The 23575-nt window shown below is 37.5% G+C and overlaps 2 protein-coding genes across 4 annotated transcripts in view; one reads left to right on the forward strand and one right to left on the reverse strand.

Annotated features, from left to right (window-relative positions):
* phkb (phosphorylase kinase, beta) overlaps positions 1-2174 on the forward strand; it is a 60176-nt gene extending 58002 nt beyond the window's left edge. For all 3 annotated transcript variants that reach the window (XM_057346351.1, XM_057346343.1, XM_057346356.1), the window contains 4 exons: positions 173-302; positions 429-536; positions 651-791; positions 889-2174. In XM_057346351.1, the coding sequence (XP_057202334.1) occupies positions 173-302; positions 429-536; positions 651-791; positions 889-1026 (517 nt within the window). In that variant the 3' untranslated portion in view covers positions 1027-2174. The remainder of the gene's footprint in view (positions 1-172; positions 303-428; positions 537-650; positions 792-888) is intronic.
* Positions 2175-15736: 13562 nt separating this feature from the next.
* LOC130558310 (leukotriene B4 receptor 1-like) lies at positions 15737-17169 on the reverse strand. Its single transcript, XM_057340663.1, has one exon. The coding sequence runs from the start codon at positions 16928-16930 to the stop codon at positions 16022-16024; it is 909 nt and encodes a 302-aa protein (XP_057196646.1). The 5' UTR covers positions 16931-17169; the 3' UTR covers positions 15737-16021.
* Positions 17170-23575: the final 6406 nt, after the last annotated feature.

Genomic DNA, 23575 nt, shown 5'->3' on the forward strand with positions numbered 1-23575 from the left:
GTACTAATGTTATATTAGGTTAATGTTTCACATTGTCCAAGTGATGTAAAATGTCATGCCTTCACATTATATTTTAATAGCTCATAAAACACTCCTGCAGAGCTATAGTTTCCAGGATGGCATTATTACAGCTGTTTGAAAAATTCATTTTGATCTTTCTAACCTTCTTCAGGTCCTGGCTTAACAGAAGGCAGATTGATGGCTCGCTCAACCGAACCCCGCTGGGCTTCTATGATCGGGTTTGGCAAATCCTGGAGAGAACACGTAATGGTATTACGGTTGGAGGAAATCATCTCCCTCAGGTAGTCTCCCTCCTTTGAATTCTTTATTGGGAAAGTAGGTGTATTATATAACATTACGTGTAGCGTTATGTCGGAAAGGATCACTTGTAGGAATCATGACCACGTCCATTTCTCATTCTTGTACAGCAACCTACACTATCAGATATGACCATGTACGAGATGAACTTTTCTCTGTTGGTGGAGGACACGCTGAAGAACATTGTTTTGCCTGAAAATAGACAGATTATTGTGGAGGTTAGGCACAATATCTATTGCTATGTCCTTACGATGCTTGAATTTGTAAAATGTTATAAGACATGTTGTCAGCTATTTAACTCTATATTTTATTTTTTTATGGGCTAAATACAGCTGTTGATGGTGGTGTCAATTGTGCTGGAAAGAAACCCAGAGCTGGAGTTTCAGGAGCCGGTGGATTTGGACCGGCTGGTTAAAGATGCATTTGCAGACTTTCAGAAAGACCACAGCAGACTAGAAGTGTCTGAGAAACAGGTGAGGACATTACAACCTGTACCCTACAGATTTAAAGACCCCACTGTACAGAATGACTATAGTATTTTGTAATTAATGTAATTAAAATGCTTCACAGGGTAACATGGGGGCTTTCTACAACACACCAGCCCTGGGTAAAAAAGGTACATCCAGCTACCTGACTAAGGCAGTAATGATCCAGCTGCTTCAGGGAGAGGTGAAGCCCAGTAAAGATGACCCGTGCTCAGTCAGCTAAAGCAGGCCCAGTCTAACACAGAATTAGTTTTACGTACAAAATGTAATGTATAAATATATTCATTTAGAGCTTTGACTGTCCATCTGTTTTGAAAACCCGAGAGTACAGCTTCACTTGGGAGCCTCATATAAGTATTAAAAACATACTGTACATTTCTTCCTATTTTATGGGCTGTGACATTTGAAATGCCTTAATGACCAGGTCAGTGTACTGTTATAGTATACTATAGGGATGAAGAACTGTTTTACTGAACTACCGTGGTCAGTAGGTCTGCATGTCATCATTTCTGCAGGTGGGTTTGTTTTGAATAGTGACACAGTGATGTCACATAAACAGAGTTTAAAGTAACAATATACTTAATCGTTGTTACGTAGCATTTATGTGTTTCTTAACTTTATGTAGTTTGTATTTAATTCTAATGAGTTTACTTTAGAGCCTATGGCTCCTTGTTATTGTATCATGTGTCACTTGCGTATATGTTTATGTGAATTCTAATAGAAAATTGTGAGTGCATGACAGTAGTTTTTCAATCTATTACAGTACTGGTGCAGCAAAACTATATTAAAAGAGAAAATAAATAGCTTTAACTTGGAATGTGTGATTTCTTTCCTCTTTTTTGGCGTTGGCTGCGTTATAAAGCTCAATGCTTTGGCACTAATATAAAAGTGGCTCGTGTTGCATAGATCTTGTTATTGGGGAACATCTCAAGGGAGAAGCTCAGAAGAAATCTTGTTTGTTGGAGCGGGTGTGTCCGCGCACCGAGATGCTTGTTTATTATGCTGGCCACAGATATCAGCCTCCACTTATGAGAGTGTGATCAGAAATCTCAACAGTTCTCCTGAGGAATGACTAGAGGAGCTGTGTCCGAAACTCAAAATATATTAAACTTGGAGAGCATATTGAGAGCCTGAAGTATGCGTCCCTCCCCTGAGGAAAAACAGAAGATTTGAATGCATGGCAATAGTACAAGAGTTTATGGCTGAAGTTTTGTTGATTATCAAACTGAAATAAATCATCAAATGCATCACGTACAAGTGCGGAGAGCTGTTCTCATGATAATTATAGTTCTCACAGGTTCACGTGAAAACATCTGTAAGACGAGAGCTAATGTGATTTCTCATGACACTTTAAAGAATAAAACACTTCCTATTGCATTTTGTTTCTCATTTGTGTTATTAATCAATGCACCATTACACCCAAAAGTACACATCCAAATGAATGTACACTTCAACACGACCATATCGTAAATCAAGTCATCCTCTAGAGAGAAGCAATAAAAACTAATGTTTTCTCTTAAAGATCCCTCATAAAAGTTAACAGGCCCAGTGTGTCTGGAGCTGAAATGCTTTCTAATGCATAGTCTTGTCTGCTTGCACCTCTTTGTACACACAAGGGTCACCTCTTGATAGGATGCTGTTCACTCTTAACCACATTTTCTTGAGCCATGAACACAAAGGGATCATTCACCCAAAAATGAAAATTCTTTCATCATTTTCTCACTCACACAATGAAGATATTTTGAAGAACGTTGGTAACCAAACAACACTGGGCCCCATTGACTTCCATTGTATGGCCACAAAACCACTGAGACATTTCGTAAAATATATATATTTTTTGGTTGTGTATGTTTCACAGACGAAAGAATCGTATACAGGTTTGGAATGACATGAGGGTGAATAAATAATGGCCATGTTTATTTTTAGGTGAACCATCACTTTAAGGCCCTTAGGGATCATTGGTTTGTTAATGCAACCAATGCGGTGCAATAGTTCAGCAAGTCAGAAGTTATGGTTTTCAACAAGTCATAAGTTATTTTTTGTTAACGTGCAGCAGTATAATTTATCAGTTTTTTGGCTGCTCTAACAGTTCTCAGTGATGCAATGAATCCTGATTATGTACAGCCCCTAAGGGAGCCAATGGCCCATCTTTCATTTTACCTAAAAATCAATTTTGCATTTGCTGTGGAAATCACTTCCATTGCAAATGCATGGCTATGCACTTTAAAGCATGCCAACCAGCCCGATTCCCACTGCAGTCTTAAACCCGTCTCATAAGCTTCTGTACCCAGGAGATGGTGTTTAAAAAGTAATAATTAACTTAAGTTACATATTGATTTTTTTTATAAACCATTATTCATTTTATCTGCACTTCAGGTTGTATATACAGTTCAAGGGGTAAAGACCTAGAAAGAGGTTCTGAGCCGCACGGCTCTCCTGATTTTGCCAAGTGGTTGATGTCCTTAGGGCAACATCGTGTTGACCCTGGGACAACATTTAAACCAACCAATCAGATTTCAGAAATAAGTTTACAGTTTATTTTAAATTTAATCTTACAACCAGGATTAGGTCCTTCTAGACCATTGTTTTTCACTTATCATTTCCCTCTGATTTTAGGGGCAAGTTATGGATAGGGTTGGGGTCTGGTGTGGGTTTAGGTTTTATTTATAAAAATGTTGTCCTTAGGTCAAAAAATTTGTTGCCCTGAGGACATCAACCACTTGCAAAATCAGGTCGAGCGTTCACGTACACTGGGTTATTTTCCTTCAGGGTCAAAAAGGGACGAACCTAAACATCGAGGTACCCTAGAAAATGCCAACCATGAGTTAAAACAAACCCTGCATAGGATAATTTATAACGTAACCGTTGAGGTTTATTTAAGAGTCATACTGTAAGAGTCATAAGAGTGTAGCTTTATAAAGAAGTGGTCAAATGAATCACTACAATTTCTAGTCAACAAGGAAGCAGATTTTTAAGGGAGGGAGGATTTCAGAGAACTAGCATGGATTTCCCATTAAACAAAATGAAGGGGAGTTCCAAAAGAATGCGACCGATACATGAAACACATGCTGGATCATGCTCTACATTTTATTCAATGTCTTGTGACAAATACATGATTGATTTATGGGAACAGGATTTCTAATACAAAAACTACAATTCTGATTCTATTTAAAGTAGGGCTGTCAATAGATTACTATTTTTAATCACGATTAATCACACCCCTTTCGTGTGATTAACTGCGATTAATCGCACAGGTATAGCGAAATTAAACATACACTTTATTTTATTTAACATGTTTATTTTAGTGCTGTCAATCGATTAAAAAAATTTACTAACTAATCCAACACAGCATTTATGTTTGTAAATATACTTTTACATTCTAATAATTTCACATTTTATCTCCATATTAATGTGGAAACAACACATTTCTTCATTTTATGAATGAAAACAACACATCACTGATGTCTTTATTAAATATATAATTTTTTTCTAATACAGATTAAATCCGTGGCCACAGATTTGTAATTTGTTCCCTCAATTTACCAAATCGTGCTCACGGATTAATAAACAGTACCCACGACATTCAAATCTGTGCTCTTGGTTTTTGAAATCCGTACCCACAAATTTATAAACTGTGTGCAGGCTTTCGCAATCCGGTCCCACAGTTTTGCAAATTAGACCCTAATTTTACCTAAAACGTATAAAATAAATTAACATCTTAAATAAGAATTATGTTAATGTTCATTAATTATATGTCTGATTTTTTCATGAATTAAAAATTATTAGTTAATTGTACGGACAATGCGCATATCTATCATCAATTAGTTAAAACAATAAAAACATGAACATGCAAAAACAATGCACACAAGTCAATGCGCATGAGCTCCACATTGGAGTATTGAAGCACATATAGGCAACAAGCAGACGTCTACATTACATTCTGTGGGAACGGATTGCAAAAGCGTGCGCACAGTTTATGAATTTGTGGGTACGGATTTCAAAAACTGAGGGGGGCGGTTTACAAAACCGAGAGCACGGATTGGAAACTCGTGGGTACAGTTTAATTAATCCGAGAGCACGGTTTTATAAACTGTGGGAACAGTTTAAGAATCGGTGAGTACGTTTTTTTTAAACTGAGGGCACGGATTTGTGGATCTTGTTTTTTTTTTCTCCGAGGGTGACCAGACGGGCTCCGTAGAATGTCGTGGGTACTGTTTACTAATCCGTGAGCACGATTTGGTAAACTGAGGGAACAGTTTTAGAATCTGTGAGTACGGTTTTTTAAACTGAGGGAACGAATTACAAATCTGTGGCCACGGATTTGCAGGTCTTGTTTTTTTTTTCTCCGACGGGTGATCAGAAGGGCTCCGTACAAATCTGATACTGTGGTGTAGTAAAATTAGCTCGATTTAATTTTTAAAGGGATAGTTCACCCACAAATAAAACTTCTGTAATCGTTTTCACCTTTACGTTGTTCATACATGTTACTCTATCTTCCATATAGTGTAAAAGAAGGTATTTTGAAAAATGAATCCGATGGTTTTGCCTCCATACAATGGAAGTCAATGGGGCCCAATGTTGTTTGGTTACCAAACATTCTTTAAAAATATCTTCTTTTGTGTTCGACAGAAGAAAGTCATATTTGGAATGACATATGGGTGAGTAAATGTTTAAAGTCATGTTGAATTCTGCCTTAAATGAATCGGGGCTTCAATACAATATTAGTAGGTTCCGCAGACAGTGTGAATCCCTTTAGAACAGTTCACACAGAGATTTAAAGATAACTGATGATGCATGCTGAATTCAGCAAACAAAATTAACAAGTTTAAAATGTTAAGTATTAGAGTTTACATGCATATTCATGTCATGAACAAAGCAGGATAATGAGCAAACCTGGAGGATTTTATATTGTTTGAAAGTACATGGGTATACTGAGTATTTCATGTGAAGTGAAGTGACCTATTTGTCAGGTATGGTGACCCATACCCGAAATGTGACCTCTGCATTTAACCCATCCAGAGAGTAGTGAACAGTGCCTTGCTCAGGGGCACCTCGTCGTTACCAGCCGGCCCTGGGAATCGAACCGGCAACCTTCTGGTCACAAGTCTGACTCTCTAACCATTAGGCCACGACTGTTAATCAGTTTATCTTTTAGTATTATGAATGTAATGAAAAGAGTCAGCTATTTCTATTACCTTATATTAAAATGCTTTCAGTTACATTTACATTTTTACAGATGCTTTTGTCCAAAGTGCTTACATTTATCAATTAGTGTGTCCCTGGGAATTAAACCCCAGAACCTTTGTTCTGATCACTTATTTATGCAATAGAGGTATGGCTAGACTTGTCATACAAAATTCTAAATAAAAGTTTTACTTGGATGCAATGTGCCATTCACAGCTAAAAATGGCTTTTATGTACATGACATGGGCAAGTTGCGTCCTGGCTGGTTTTGTTGACGTAAATTCTTTGAGGAAAAAGCATAGAGAAAGGGATTTACACAACTGTTGAGAAATGTAAGACATCCAACAATGTCACTTATGTTAGGTAAAGGAGATTCTAAATTAAAAAATGTAACAAAAATATCTGTCAACTTTATGATGTGGTGCGGAGCCCAACAAATCAAGAACATTATGATAATTCGGGTCACCAGTTGGGTCAGTCTCTGCCTGTGTTTTTTCAATCTCTGGGTCATCATCTTGTGCAGGTAATAATATGATGTCAAAATGATTATTAAAGGAAGAACAAATCCAAGCAGCGACTCCAGTGCAGCGACAATAAGTCTCCCGTGGGAATTTAAGTTTCTTTCACACTCTCCTTCAATACTATCTTGTGTAAATACACCAGGAAACGAGAATACCAGTGCCAATACCCAGTTGGTGAAGAGCAGCGTCCTTTCTTTTCTCCTGTCCATTCTGGACCACATCTGTGGATGTCGAATCCGTAAGCATCGGTACATGCTCAGCGCACTTACTGTTATCACACTTGAGTACATGCTGCAGTAGACGAGTGATGTGAAAAACATGCAGGTTTCTTGACCAATGCTGTTTAGTTCGCTGTAGATCCACCCAGGCAGTGTTATCAAACACAAGATGTCGGCAACAGCCAGGTTAAGCATCAGATGAACAGTGAAATTGTCCTTTTTGAAATGCCGAACAATTAAAACAATAACTGCAATGTTACCAGGTACTCCAACAATGAAGAAGAGACCCATCAGACTACTGCTGACCAGGTTAGCTGTTGAGGCAGTCTGGTTCTGCATGACTCCAGCGTAAAATGTTCAATCTATCTATTTTCATACTTGCTTATACTGTTTTTTTATCACTTACTGACATCACAGTCAGATGGTTTGAGTTTGAGAGGAAGTTTCGAAATCTTGCATGATCACTGTTATGCTGACGACACCCAGATTTACACCTCGTTTCACCCAGACGACACCAATAGCAGCTCGCATTACAGTCTGCCTAGAAGATGTCTCAGCTTGGATGAAACAGCATCACCTTCAGCTGAACCCTGCCAAGACAGAACCACTCGTATTTCCGGCACACCCCATGGTGCAACACAATCTCACCATCCAAATTGGCAATACCACAATCACTCCTTCCAAAACAGCCAGGAGTCATATTTGATGAACAGCTGTCCTTCAATGATCACATTGCAAAGACAACGCGGTCATGCCGATATGCCTTATTCAACATTAGAAATGTTAAACCCTATCTCACTGAGCATGCGGCACAACTCCTTGTCCAGGCCCTGGTAATCTCAAAATAGGACTACTGCAATGCTCTCCTTGCTGGTCTTCCTGCAAAGGCTATCAAACCACTCCAGATGGTTCAGAACGCAGCAGCACGCCTCGTCTTCCAACAGCCCAAAAGGGCTCATGTGACACCCCTTTTCAGTTAACAGTTACTGTTATGCCTTTGATACGCTTGCTGTTTTCCTGTATTTAATCCTGTATTTAACCACCTAAACCCCCAGCTATACATAATCTGAGACCATTCTAGGTCAGTAGTAGTTATCTCAGCTTCGGACAGTATACTCAAACTGTTTACTGACTGTCTGCAGATTGCACTCCATAATATTTCATTTTGTGTCAGTGTGTAAAGTTTTTTTGAAGTTCTTCTTCTCCTAGAAAACAGTTGAATTGCATGCTTCCATTCGTTGACATTAACAGTTATGACGCTAAAGCATTTATAAGTGGCTTTGGATAAGAATGACTGATAAATGCTGTAAAAAACTCAAAAGTCTCTAACATTCACAACACTACAACTTTGGCAGAGAATCATGTGGCTGTCTGGAAAGGTTAATTAATGCAGGACTAACACAGGGCTTATTTAGCTTTTTAAAGAATAGTTTTAGTTGTATATTGACATGAATTAAAGGCACTAAGGCATTACACTTTGATGATAACATTGAAGTGGGCATACAGTATAAAAGAAACCAAGCAAAATTCACATCACCTGATTTCCAGGAAAGAGAAAAAAGCTGCTTCCTTGTTATGGTGACAAATCAGCTGTCTGGACATTTGTTGTGCAAAAGATGACTTCTGTTTCTTGTGTAGCTAACTACAGTAGTACAACAGTACATTATACCTTATTGGACAGTTAGCTATTGGATTGTGAGATATTGTGTACAACATATTTTTGCACATCAACAACGTACAAATGGATTTAAGTAAGTAATTGAATAAAAATAAAGATAGCCTAGGCCTATTTCAGTTTCTTTGACAAAATCAATCTGTAAGAAAAAGAGACTGAGAGAACATTTATTATGTCCCTGGTGTCATTTATGATCTTCCTACAGTGTTTATCAGGACTTGTTTATAAACGTTTTGCTACCTTTTTTGTATATTTTTATTGTGTTGGATATAAGAACGGATAGGGAACCTTTCACATTTGTAGCACATTTGACTGGTTGTAAGCTATATGCCTATAAAAAACTAGAGAATTTGGTTTGATTGTTCGCGTAGCTAAGTGTTTCATAATGCGTTAAAAATCCAATTTAAAAGTTCGGTACGTCCAGCATAAGACAATTGGTCTTTTAAGCATCAATGCGCATGTCTTTGCTGCCATCTAGCGGATACACTTAAACATGACTCAATGATTGCTAATAAGTAAACTAGTCAAAAGTTTTTGGTGTTTTTACATAATCAAATCCCATGATTGGTAGGATAACCGGATATTTTTGGTTGCAGAATATTTCATATTTTCACATGCTATTGGTAACAGAATACATTTAACATGCCTGATCCAAATAAAGTATAAAATCCAAAGTATAAACTGATGACTTATGATATATTTATGTCAGAAAACAAACTGAAACACCTAACATATATACTATAAAACTATAACATAATCTTATAATATTATGTGTAAATTCTTGCCTGGCACGTGGCACCAAATAGATGGCTGTGAATAGATGTTGCCCACCTGAGGTTACTATAGCAACGATAGGCTGCTGCTGCTGCATTCCTGTTAGGATCAGTATCAAACCAGAGAAAACATACATGACATTAGAGAACAGACATTGAAAAGCATTCAAACATATCATTTACATTCTTTCAGTAATCATTATTTATCAATTTATTATCACTATACTCAACTACTGACAACTGGAAAAATTGTAAATCTTCAGTATATGTTCAAGTTATAACATGAAGAGGCTAAAGAATCTGGATGACAAGCAATCTGGTTGTAAATGGTTGAAATGTTCAATGTGTCCACCAATTTGTCGTGGCTCATTGTAATTGTTATGGGGAGCCGTGAGATTTGGTTATTTTTAAACTCTTAAAAGGTAGAAAAACCCAAGCAGATTATACATTTTAGCAACAATATTTCTGTATTCTTTTAGATTATGCTACAAGATTTCATATATTTGTTCTGCACAATCTTGTGGTACATTAGGGGAGGATTTCATGTTTATATTCATGATACAGCGTTTCTTGCTCAAAGCTTTGATGAAATAGGATTTGTGACCCAAACTTTGAGACAATATGAAAACACATTATATACAGTATATGTAACGTGCTGTCGAAAACGTGAAGTAAATAGGCTGGATCTAAGTGTAGCATCAAGCCTGGGCGTGGCAGCTATCTTGCCCGTGGCCTCTGGAGTGGAAGAGCAGTGCATAGCCCAGACACAACACAAAGCTGCAGCCACAACCGGCGGAGCAGACTCCAGTGACAGGACGTCAGGAACAAATGCCTCCAGGACCACTGGACTTGGGACCACCTGAGTGGCGGCCACGATGACTAGAAGCTCTGGGCTGGCGGCCATCTTGCGAGTGGGCTCTGGACTGGCAGCCATCTTGTGAACAGGCTCCATGGTCCCCGGAGCTTTGGCTATATAGCCCCCCACTATATGAGACAAAAGGACAATTGGCAGTACAATAAAAAAAAAAAAAAAATAAATACAAATTATACTGTTATATACAAGTTATGCAGGGGAATGTGGATAGCTGAATATTATATCAACAACATATATATAATAAATATCAGTATATAGTTGTGTATTGCACGTGTTTTATTGCACATTAGAATATTTAACTGTTCAAGAAGTAGATGGCCTGAGGGAAGAAACTTTTCCTGTGTCTGACTGTTTTGGTGCTGTCCAACTGTTAAGTAAATAGGCTGGATCTAAGTGCAGCGTCAAAGTAATTTAATAAATCCAAACGTAAAAGGGCATGACATGACATAAACAGAAAACAACACGACTATGCATTCAAAAACCGAAAAACACAATTTCTTCTTTAATGTTTTATTGGCAGTTTGTAAACGTTGTACATTACCGCCATCTACAGGACTGAGGTGTAAACTCAATGGGATTAACAGCACCTCTACCCCCCCAGAGCCTTTGTTTCAGACACAGCCCTCTGTCCTCCACTCAGGACTCTCCAAGAGAAATAAAATATATATATATATATTTAAATAACCCATTCTTTTATATCCTACTCAGGGGCGCAACTGCACATTTTCTGAGGGGTATGCGAGATCAGTATTGGCACCCAAATACTGTAAAAACACACAACAAATAAAAAAATATTACCTTTGGAGTCATTCTAGTTATATTTTACATCATGTGAAGGTGACAATCAGATTTGAATCTATAACAGAAGCATAAAGGTTTCCTTTTACATAAACAGTTTTCCAACTGCTTAACTGTAAAAGATACACAATTCTGAAAGGATATATTACATTCTGAAAACTAATGAAACAAAGGAGCAAAAAGTAGTAAAAGTACATAACGTTTATGTCAGACATACACAATAAATTAGGGCTGAAACTAACGATTATTTTAATAATATTATTTTATAATAATTTTTATAATTTGGATAAAAGGCTAAACAATTTCTAATTTGATCTTGTGCTTATAATAACTAAATAAATCCCCAAATAAGGCTATTTATTGTATTCTTTGAAAAGTGAGTTTCACTTATAGTCTTGAATTTTGACATTTAATACCTTTAACAAAAAAGCTTGTCCAGTTTTAAACAATAAAACTTCTTTAAATATCCCAAATATAAGTAACAATCGAGTTGTAGCCCATTAGAGATGTGCTGATGAGGAAATAAACTTATTTTATTTTGATCTTCAAAGTTATACATTTAGATTATCCCCTTTCCTTCAACAAAATGTATTATTAACATTATATATTATTATCAGAATAAGACGTATCAGATATCACATGACATCAACAAACGGTCTTTGTTTTTTCCCCACTTAAACAAAAGCTTAGTTTGTGGTTCAATAATATTTAATAAAAACACAACAATAAAATTGTGAATTACTCATTACTCCGGTATGGTACAACCTCAATTAATATACTACTAGCCTTGAAGCTATACATACCCCAATTTGCTTTTCTCTTTCTCCAATTCTGTTCCATCTGTAAATTTTGCTGTCCTATCTCAATCCAAATAGGATAATGATCACTTCCAATTGTATTATCCTTAATTACTTCCCACTTACTTATCCCTGCTAATTGTTTGGAAACAATCTCTGCATATTATAACTTTACCATTTCCCTCCTCATATACTGTATAATATCCAGTGTCTCTCTTGATATCTTTTGACAGGGATTATAAAAATTAACTATCTTAAATTTGGTTCTACTAACCCATATTTCTATTATAACTACTTCCGCATCTTTATCTAAATAGATACTACCATGTTGAACAAAAATACACACTCCTCCCCCTACCCCACACTTTCTAACCTTACCTACTGCTGTGTATCCATGAACTATGAACTCAAGTGAAGGTTTTAACCAGGATTCTTGTGTACATATGATATTTGGTTTTACAGATAACTCTTCTATAAATTGTTTTAATTCTTGTCCATTAGCAACTAGGCTTCTGGAATTCCATTGTAGAATATTCAATACCATCAATGTCCACCACCACCACGTTGTTTGACTTTCAGACATCCCTGCTGTTAATGTTGCATTTATTGCTTCTACTGATGTTTCTTCTATTCCTAGGTATTTTTCCACCACTTTGGTAATTATCTTAATGCTTTCTGTTCTGCTACTTGTTTGTGCTGAACAATTTATAACTTCTACTATAAATATCACAAACTTCTTTTCTACCGTCAGTGTGTCGTTGGTATTTTTCTGCTTTCCTGTACTGTTTTTTGAACTGGGGGCTGCACCACATATCTTTCTTTAGACTTTATATCTGTATCTACTTTCCTGATTGCCTCCGCACATGTCATTTTCTTTTTCATTCTCACATTTTGAACTTGAACCGGTCTTTGCGTGCTTCACATCCTTTATATGCTGCACTATGTTCTCCTCCACAATTACAACATTTTGTTTTAGTTCCTTCTTTGCATTTCCCATATTCATGTTCCCCTCCACATTTTGCACAACGGGTATTAGCCCTACATGCTATTGCAATATGTCCATACCGTTGGCATTCAAAGTATCTTGATGGAGACGAAATGTAAGTTCTTACCATATGGCTAACATAGCCAATCCTGATTCTCTCAGGTAATTTTTTCTTAGTTGTCACTCCTGATATCACTCCCACAACTTTCCCTCTTCCCACATTTGCGGCTTGACTTCCTTACCAAGTAAAGTTTTACACCTCATTATTTTTTGTTGTTGTTCTCTATCTCTACAAAGAATCAACAAATTTCCATCTCTTAAGGTTTTGACAAAGTGTACTTCACCTATTTGTTTATATGTTGCTTCACTGACCTTTAGTGGATTTAGTGTACAAGGAGATTGAAATCTAAGTATAACTTTAATTTCTCTCTTTTCTTGCTTTCTTTACTTCATTACTAATTTCATCAGATTCTTGTTCTTTCTTTTTTTCCTTGCGTCTTACCTGTGTCCACTCCTTACTACTAGCGTTACTCCATTCATCCATTTCCTCCTCCGATTCATCTCTCAATCTCACTTCCTTGATTCATCTCACTTTCTGTTAATCCCATATCACACCTCAGTCCTCCTCGATCACCTTGTTTTTTTGTGTTTTCCCCCTCAAACTTTCTCCAGTTCCTTCACCATTTCGCCCGACCTCTCCAAACTTCCCATAACACTACTCCTTCGTGCGTGTCCAATCCGGACAGCTCCACTGACAGGCGTGTTGCGCCCTCTCTGAGGTTTCGACCTCATCCACGACTCCCACGTCTGTGTTCACCATCCACAAGCACCAATAAACGTCACTACGGATACCTAGCGTGACACTTTCTTTTCCCACGATACGAACTGTCACTTTCTGATTGCGACCCTGCCGACTCTCTGGACAAACACAATGGCAAAACACAGGAGTATATACACATTGAAAGTGGCAATGAATCAATTAATTACTATGGCAACAGATGAGAAGGGTGTGGTCTGTGGTTGAAGTCCATGGTAACTAACAAGAGGGTGGAGCTAGACAGAAACAACAGGAATGACAAGTAACGCTACAACAAGGGAGACACAGACAGGACCATTACAATATGCTTTTACTTACATTTACAATTTCTGCAATTCCAGTATTGCTTGTATATTATGTCTTAATAAACATCACTCCAATAAAAGAACCTTACATATAAACTGTGTCTGCAACAACCCAAAAATAAGAAAATGCAGCTCTGAAACGACAAGTTGTGTTACACAAACTAAAGCAACTTAATTCATATCTTGATATGCATCTGACATGAAGTTGCTTGGATGATAAATTTGGATAAAGATCCACGTAATCTTGTTTCTGAAGAAAGTTGCCACTGTAACTTCCTTATATTTCTTATTCCTGTATTGCAAAAGTAAGTATGTGTGTGATGAAAAACAGTAACAATTAGTACAAAATGTGTTTTTAATAATATGATTTTGAGACATAGTTTCCAAGGATGCATACTTATTCAGTTCACCTTCAAAATGAAAATTCTGTCATCATTTACCCATGTAACGCTTCTGTCTGCCCCATGTGTTCTCAGCCAGTTTCCACATGTTTTTACCTTTTGGACTCCCTTTCATTGGACCTTTTTTCCGCATGGATTTATGCATTGCACCCCATCACCATCCTTGATTTCACCCGCACCTGACACACATTACCTGAACCCTTTATATATTTGCCTTTTCCCATTGTTCTTGGTCAAGTCTTATTGTCAACTTCTTGTTGTTACCTGTCGTCTGAGGAATACTTACCGGTGTCTGGAATTACCTGTTTTTTGAGACAAATTTGGATTATCTGTGGGATTACTTCATGAACACTTTCTGAGGAATACTTACCTGTGTCTGGATTTACCTGTTTTTGATACTTATTTGACTTACCTGTTTTTGCTAGTTCCTTGTTTTCACTTTGACTCTCTCCACTAAACACTTTTCCCCGGAATTCCGTGGTGAGCTCGTCTATTTGAACCCTTTCAACGTGACAACCCCCTTGTCATTTCCAACCTGAATGACTTTCTTCCGCAGAACACAAAAGAAGATATTTTGAAGAATGTTGTTAACAGCCCCTCATTCACTTGCAATAGAAGTGAATGGGGGGGTGTGCTGTTCTGTTACTAACATTTTTCAAAATGTCTTCTTTTGTGTTCTGCAGTAGAAAGTCATACAGGTTTGAAATGACAAGAGAGCGTGTAAATGATGACAGAATTTTAATTTTGAAGGTGAACTACTCTTTTATCCAGTGGCGGTCCTTCCTACAGGCGACATAGGCGCTTGCCTAAGGCGCCATCTAGTGAGGGGCGCCAAATATGCGGCGAGAAATTTTTTTTAAATTAAAATTATAATGTCTATTTATTTTTTTCAACAGTTTTTGCCATCCCTCTATCTACAACAATACTTTGACATAAAAAAATAAATTAAACTTAAGTAAAAGAAATGACAATTCTGACGTGACCTTTAGCTGTCAATTAGCGGTCACAACATGCTAGCGCACACACTGATGCGCAGTCGGTCGTCGGCTGTGTGTCGATGGGTTACAGCTACGGAAAATGAAACGGCAAAAGTTATTTTGATTAATAGGTTATATGAATCACATTTACAGTATCTAATTTTGCACACAATGTTTTATTGTTAGTTTAATTTTTTGTTTTGATTCTTTTAGTGTGCACTTTTTGTTCTCAGACGTTGCACTACTGTTAAAGTTAAAAGTTAAGTTTATTTTTTGTATATTTATTATTGAACAGGTTTATTCTTTTGCACATATTGTTATATTGTTTGTATTATCATTGTTTAAATAAATGTGCAATTCTTTGGACATGAGTTCTTTTCTCTAGGGCACCTAATGGTCTAGGACCGCCCCTGCTTTTATCCAAAGTGACAAACCAGAGAGCATGGTCTAAAGAGCAAAAAATAAGCTAATAGTCTACAAAGCTAATCATTTTACTAACTTATTTGCGTGACTACTATTGTACAATACTTGTGCTTTCTACAAGAAGGAACAGTTAGAGACGAGACACTTTTGTCTTTCAACAATTGACAACCAGCAAAAAATAGCACACACTTTTCCCCTTTATTCTAATATGGCAACTTTGTGAAGTTATTAAAACATTGACAACAAAACGGGTATACAAGATATTTTGGTGTATTTTTCCTGGTTTGGTTATCAGCATATTTAATTAAGTCAAGTAAGTTAATATACACAACAAGAAAAGAGTATTAATTTTATCTAAATATACTGTATTTAATCATGCATCAATGTTAAACAGTATCAAACAGAATGCCATCTAATCCTGCATTTACACAAAACACACACACACACACATAATATTTTATGTTGCGTCATTAGATTTCAGTGGAGCCCTTTGTAACACTGTTTTCTTTTTCTGTCCGTTTATGTTTTCTGCAAAGATTTCTAAATGAAAAAGCGTACAGGAACGGGTTCACACATGTGTTAAAGGCGGCAAAGCCCTCAACAATACGTCTGTGATGATGCACAAAGTCAAGCACCTTCTCAGATGTATGCTGGTAGGAAAACCTCAACATGATTGCTGCTATTTCAACAAGATTGAAAACATGGTAAGGGCACCACACAACAAAGAAAATCACCAAAATGCAAATCACCATCTTAGTCATCCTTTGGTGTCTAAAGAATGTCTTCTGCTTAACTTTCTTATAGAGACGCAGGTAAAAGATTAGCATTATTAAGAATGGAAAAATAAAGCATAGTATGGTCTCAGAACACAGAACCAATAACCTCCCATCTCCTGATGATATAAGCTCACACTCATTTTCTCCAGCTTTGTATATTAGAAAATAAGGTCCAGAAAAGACAAGCGATATCATCCACAGACTGATGAGTAGAGCCATTTCTCCTCTTCTGCCCAGCTTGGCCCATATGTGGGGATACAGAACATGGACATAACGTTGAACGCTCATCAGCGTGACCGTCAGAAGATTGGACACAACACTAACATAGAGTACAACGACGAAGAATCTGCAGGCAGATTTACCAAGATTCCAGCCATTCAAATGATTATTGATCCACAGTGGTATGGTGAGCAGGCAGATAATGTCAGAGACAGCCAAGTTTAAGATCAGCTGTAAAGTGTAGCTTTTCTTCTTCACGCGTGTTATAATGACCACCACTACAGCCAAGTTTCCTGGGATCCCGAGTATAATGCAAATCCCAAACATTGCACTGCTTGTCTTATTCTCAGGAGTCCAGTGGGTGGAGTTGTCAGGCACTTGCATTATAACCGTGCTGGAGGAACAGTAGATGAAAGTGGACCACAACTTGAATCTTGTGTTTCTTAGAGAGAAAAAGGAAGTTCTAACAAACAAATGTTACTGCACATGCATGCTTTTGTGATCCAAATGTAACTTCCAGTCAGCTACCTACCCTCAAAGAATACAGTCCATGCAGTGCAGATTATGTCTGATTAAAGTGAGAGATCTCCTCAGAGCTCTGGGGAATGAGAAACACGGAAGTGTGGTATCCAACTCATATGTTTATTTCCTCGAAGCATACAGTTTTTTATAGACAGCACAGGAAGTGTCTGTGTCTTGTCTTAAGCAATCAGATATCAAGATGAAATTTTATTACCATATAGGGTAGAGAATAACAGTTATGCAACAACATACGGTATATGACGTTCAAAAGGATATATCAAAACACATTAGCCCATAAGGGGTCTTGTCTATGTCAATTAGTGCAGGGAACTAAATAATGTAACAATGACTTAGGCCTAAATGTATCGAGTTGGATCATCAGCAAAGTAAAAGACTATATGTTTGCGTGTTTGGGTAAATTGTGTTTTTGCTATAACAGAAATTTGCGTAGGCTACAGTTATTAGAGCTGCTTTTAGATTTTGAAAGCCAACAGTAAAAAACAACAGTGTAGCTCAACTTGATAACTTTAAGACGTTGTTGCACGCTGTGTTTTGCCAACTCTTACGTTTGTGCTTAGTAATGTTTACTTGAAAAGAAACTTAAAGCGTTAAAACGTAAATGTATAAAGAGAGCAAAATTAAGGAACACATACAAACCTATTTTGGGAACAGTTCATCTCAGAAACACGCTTCTCAGAACATGTCCACCAGATGGCAGGACATACCGATTTCCACAAGATCCCAAAAGCCAATCGACACGTGAGAGAGCTCTCATGCCTTTAGCTTCATTCAGAGTCAAACATCAGAGGTTTACAAACATGCTTTTCCTTAAGGAGGAAGGGTGATGAACTCTTTTTATATCTAAAGGTGTTCTGTCACAATGTTGGCAGGACTTCTGCCTCTCTTCCTCCTCTAACAACAAACAACATGTAATCCAGATGTTTTCCAAATATTCATGCATTCATAAACTTCCCTTGTAAAATAGCAGAATTAACATATAGCCTATTCTGTCCTGACAAGACTCTGTTTAGCACAGAATATGCACAGTGTCAACTGTCTTAAAAACATGTTGTCTTTAGCCTATATGTTATCTTGGGTATCTTATTTTTGTGATGTTTACTTGAATATGATCCAAGTAAACATTAAATTCTTTTAAAGACTGGCAGCTGGCTTGGTGGCTTTGAATGACATTCTATTTTTGGCTGTTAGACTTGCTGACTTGACTCACAGATTCACACAGTGTTTAAAATTGTGAATGGTGTTAGTGGTAATGGTGTCTATTGTGAAACCAGATCATCCCTGTCGAGATATGACTGAAGTGTTTCTTCTTCAGGTTTCAAGAGTTTTGTCTGGAAACTAATAGAAAACAATACTCATTATTATTGACTTGTATTTAATTAGTAAGTCTTCCCTATACAGAAATAGGGAGCCAAAGAGATTATGTGTTTTTGTATGCCAACCCGAAAGATAGCGGCGCACGGGTTCCCTCGATCGAAAGCCAATGCATTTTCCCATAGACTTTTGGAAAATCGCTAAAAATTAGCTCTGTGTTTAACAAAGGGTTATGACACTTACACGTTTTGTCTATCAAGATAATCTTTACACGTTGACACCACATTTGTTACTTCTGAAGCCGAAATACAATCGGCAGAAGTAAAAAGCTAACACAATGCTATCAACAGACAACACTTAAGGTCGCTCTAAATCAACGTCACCACCACCAAGCCTCCGACAACTCTTTCAAACTTTATTAAAAATGTGTTCTGGTGAGTAATTACTCCGTGAATGAATCCACATCTCCGTTTTAAGAGATTTGTGCCCATGTTGCAATATTTTGTGAGCTTTATATGCGTGATGACGTCTAACGTCCCCGCCGTTAGCAACCGCCGTTTTTAAGACACAATAAGGAAATTCCAAATTCCCATTCAAAATACCCATAGACATTGGAGCCATGCAACCGGAAGTCCTAAAATGTTAACTCGCTCCCGGGTTTTGAATACAAAATACGTCATCTCTGAGCCTCCCCATTAACACGTTGAACTGTGATATTAAGTGAAATTAACATTTCCCATAGGATTAGCTTCTAGGGAACAATACAGTGTGGCAGTGTATGTGAGCTGGTAGAAGCCCCTGCTTGGGTTGACAGACAGCTGTGCTGGAGAGCAGGGGAATTCTGGGTTATGTATGATTTTACAGACAGATGAACTGTGAATGTGGGACAGCAGTTTATTCCACCCCTCATAACCCCAGGAATGTAAAGGGTCCCATAAGAGAACAACACATTGTATCATGTTTATGCATGTATCTGTAAATAGTAATATTTGGCTATTTTAAAGGGATAGTGCAACCCCCCCCCAAAAAAAAGTTGTGTATCACTTTCTTTTTCCTGCAGAACACAAAAGAAGATATTTTGAAGAATTGGGAACAACACTGGCACCCCATTGACTTCCATTTTATGGCCACAAAACAACATTTTTTAGAATAACATCTGTTCTTTTCTACAGAAGAAAGAGACGTACAGGTCAGGATGAATAAACAATGACAGACTTTTATTTTTGGGTGAACTATCCCAAAAACATGCTTTTTAAGTCATTTTTTCCTGAGGCCAGGATTTAAAAAAATAATTGTTTAGCTTTACATTTCTTTGGATTGATTGTTTCACACAGTGTCGAGAGTTGAAAAACATTCAGTTTTAAGTAAAATTCTCTGCTTAATAAAGCAATAAACTCCAAGAAGCAGTGGGTTACAGTGCGAAGCAGAGTGCCTAAAACCCCCTTAGCTGTTATAAAATGCACTAAAACCCACTGCTTCACGGGGCTTATTGCTTTTATAAAACAGTTATTCCATATGCGTTGCAAGGTTTCATAAAATAAAGTAAATAAAATGATGTTTAGGCTAAGTAATGCTTAGAACTTGGCTCAGCCAATCAGAATCTAGGACCAGAACTGACCGTTTTATAATGTTCATTTTCATTCAGCTGACCAATCACAAGGACCGGGACAAATAACACACCAACCAATTGGCACATCCTATTTGTTCAGCCGTATGTCTATGAAAACAACGCAGAAGTTAATATTTCTGTCAGCAATCCATCTCTGTTCCAGATGATACCCCCAGAGTACAATAATAGTAATATTTGTTGACTAAGTTTAAACAGTCTGCGAAATCAGATAATAGTACCAAATTACTTCTGGAATATTACATATCATAGGAACCAAAGCGTACCTAAAAATACTCAAAATCGCCCACAGCCAGCGTTTTCAGAGTGGTTTGTGTTTTCAGCTGCTTAAAAATGCTTTGATGGATACACAGCCTTAATAAACTATTACATGCTTAGATACAGTACTGTACATCTTTCGACTGCTACATATTTGCAGTATTGCATTTTATTGTTAATGGCATAGTCTCTCTGTATGGACCCCTTGGTGTGTTTGTGAACTGTGCAAGTTTATATGGCAGTTATGAGGCAATCATTCTGTCCAATATATTGTGCTGCCTGAGCAGTATGCCCTCGCACTGCACTTTACAAATGACTTCCATTTTAAAGCGAATATTTTTTTAACATTTTGTCTCTACATCCTCAGGCAATCCTGCCAAAATTCGGCTCTTAAGATCTACTGGAAGCCAGTGTACGAAAGCATATAACAAATTACAACTCACCATTGACAGCGTAAGCTCTTCCAGTCTCCTCACACTTCACAGTCGCATCAGGAAGAAGGAGAGTGACATACACCCATCAACACATGCGCTTGTGCAGAGATTATCTCACTAAACAAACCTCTCCCTGCAAACAAAACACCTCCAAAATCCTGGTAGCACTCCAGCCTGTGCAAGAACAATAAAATCAATAAGGCTGCGTGATACACGCAAATGAGAAAGTGACAAGCTGTGGAGAGGTCAGAGGTCCGGTCTCTTAGACATGCTTGCATCTAGTTTAAAATGACATGTTAATTACTTTATTGCATTTAATTTGACATGTCCAACCAGGGGAAAGGGAAAGAAAACAATTCAGGAAACCCAACACTCGGGGTACAAATTGCTATCAGGTTAAAATGGTATGTGACAATTTATGTTACCCGCCCCAAAAGCAAACACAAAGAGAACAATGGTCTAATTTTTACCAATTAGTCAGTCAGTTTAAACCTCAGGCATGGAAATGTGTTTGGCATACTGCTGTATTGCCCATGAGGGACCACGTAACTGTTGTAGCAACATGCTGTATAAATAATAGAGGTTGCTAATGCACTTCAAATTAATATGTTTGATTAATATGTTCACGTGCCGGATTGATGTCACCAGGCATTGAATATACATCAGATTCAGAACTCATTTATTTGTTGAATCTCACAATACCGAATAGTCCATAATCAAGTTCTGTTGTCTTAGCATTTGTTGTTTAATTTGTTGTTACTTTATGTTCATTATTACTGTCACATCACATCCTCATATAAAGTTACTGTTTTCTCCTTCAGCAGATGAACTTGGTGTCATAGATCTCTGCCTATAGAGATGTGACTGTTCTGTGTAAATCATTAGCCACCAGCCAATGTTACTTAAATGATTTATCACTTTGGTGTCTCATCTTACAGGCCAAACCAGTGCTAGCGTTTCAGAGGTAGTTCTGTGTGACCCAACATCATGTGGCCAGTCTGCAGTGTCTGTGACATCCAAAAACGAGAAATGTGGCATGTTACATCAGGCTTCTTTGACAGTCTTCTGTGTTTCTCAGTGATTACAGTCACTAGTGAGTGGTTTGAGTTAACTGTGAACTGACACAGGCCATAATTCAGGGGAAGTATGATGTCATCACTGTTTGTAAGGATTTAGAGATAAGCCTCTGCAGGCAGTCATTGAGCTTATTCTGAGAAACAGAGTTTAACTGCAAAAGCTTGTGTTTCTCAAAGCACACTCAGAATTAATAACCGGCAGCTTTATAATTAAAGGGAAAGTTCACACTAAAATGAAAATTCTGTCATTATTTACTCAACCTCTTGTATTTTTAAACCTGTATGACTTTCTTTCTTCAGAAGAAGATATTTTGAAGAATGTTGCCGTACAACGGTGGTACCCATTCACTTCTATTGCATGCAAACCAATGCACGTCAATGTGTACCGTCATTGTTTGATTACCAACATTCTTTAAAACATCCTCTTTTGTGTTCTGCAGAAGGAAGTCACACAAGTTTGAAATGACGAGAGGGTGAGTAAATGATGACAAAATTTTCATTTTTGGGTGAACTATCCCGTTAAATTTCTACATAGAATAGTGAGCTTCATGTACTGTAAGCTCATATGTTTCAATCTTTTGGGTTTGCTTAGGACCCCAAGGCAGACCAGTCACTCTTCCTAAAACACGAAGAGCAGTCAATAAAGCATTTGTGCAGAGTGGGATTTCTTTTGTAAATTGAGATTTTTGGTGACAGTATATTGGTGTTTGATAACTTTAGGGAATGCATAGTTAACAATGAGAACTAAAGTTTCTCAGCATTTATTAATCTTTGTTAATGTAAAATTAAACATATTATTAATGCTTAAATTAACACGAACTAAGATAATACATGCTGTAAGATTATTTTTGACTTGTTAACAAGTTCAATTACTAATGTTAACAAATACAAACTTATTGTAAAGTGTTACCACTTCATTTTAAGTCAGAGCTTATTCATTTGTAAATATAGTTGCTTACATAAAACTTCACGTTTATTTGTTTAGCAGATCTTATTATTGTCAAGAAAATGTAACTTTTTAATTGTTTACTGCTGATCTCTCTCATATTATATTGGAGCTATTGGATATCATAATAAATTAACTTGGAATTAGGAGACACATTACAGGCACATGTGTGCTGTCACTGTGAAATAAATAAGCTTAACTCTTGCTAAAAGCCTACATTTATCCAACAGCTCAGATGTAACCAATTCTTGAACAGGATTCAGCCTCTGTGTGGGGCTGTTAATGTTACTTTGTTATTTTGAGTGTGGCTGCGAGTATTCTACTGTCTATTGAGATCAGGATTATTCTATCCCAATAGTTAGAGACCTCATGCTGCCAGCAGCATTGGCAAGCGATGGCAATATTATGGCCGCGGCGCAGCGAGCGAGCTGCAGGAATGCACTAGATTAATGACCGATTTAACAGATACTCTCATCCGCTCCCAGGCACCTGCTCAAGGGGCTCTTGCTGGACCAGGCACAATCGAACATGATCTCTGTTAAATTCTCCCCGTAGTCCTCTTTGGCTGGGCTCCATACGGTGCTACCTGCTTGAAGTAATCTCACTCCTGAACTTGCTTTGGATGCCCCACGAGATGGGTCTTAACAGTAATGTGTTCTGCACATGTGCAGGAGTGGAACTGGACACGTTGGTGCTGGAGTTCTCGAGCAGCAGGGGTCAGGAGAAGCTTCTCAGCAGGGGAGGGAGGAGAATGAGGATTAGGAAGAATTCTGGATAAAACAGATTGTGCACTGTTTTGCTTGATTCAGATGGGATATGGGATTAAGTGGAGCA

Source organism: Triplophysa rosa, linkage group LG1, assembly GCF_024868665.1.
Source record: "Triplophysa rosa linkage group LG1, Trosa_1v2, whole genome shotgun sequence".
In the NCBI taxonomy this organism is placed as follows: Eukaryota; Metazoa; Chordata; class Actinopteri; order Cypriniformes; family Nemacheilidae; genus Triplophysa; species Triplophysa rosa.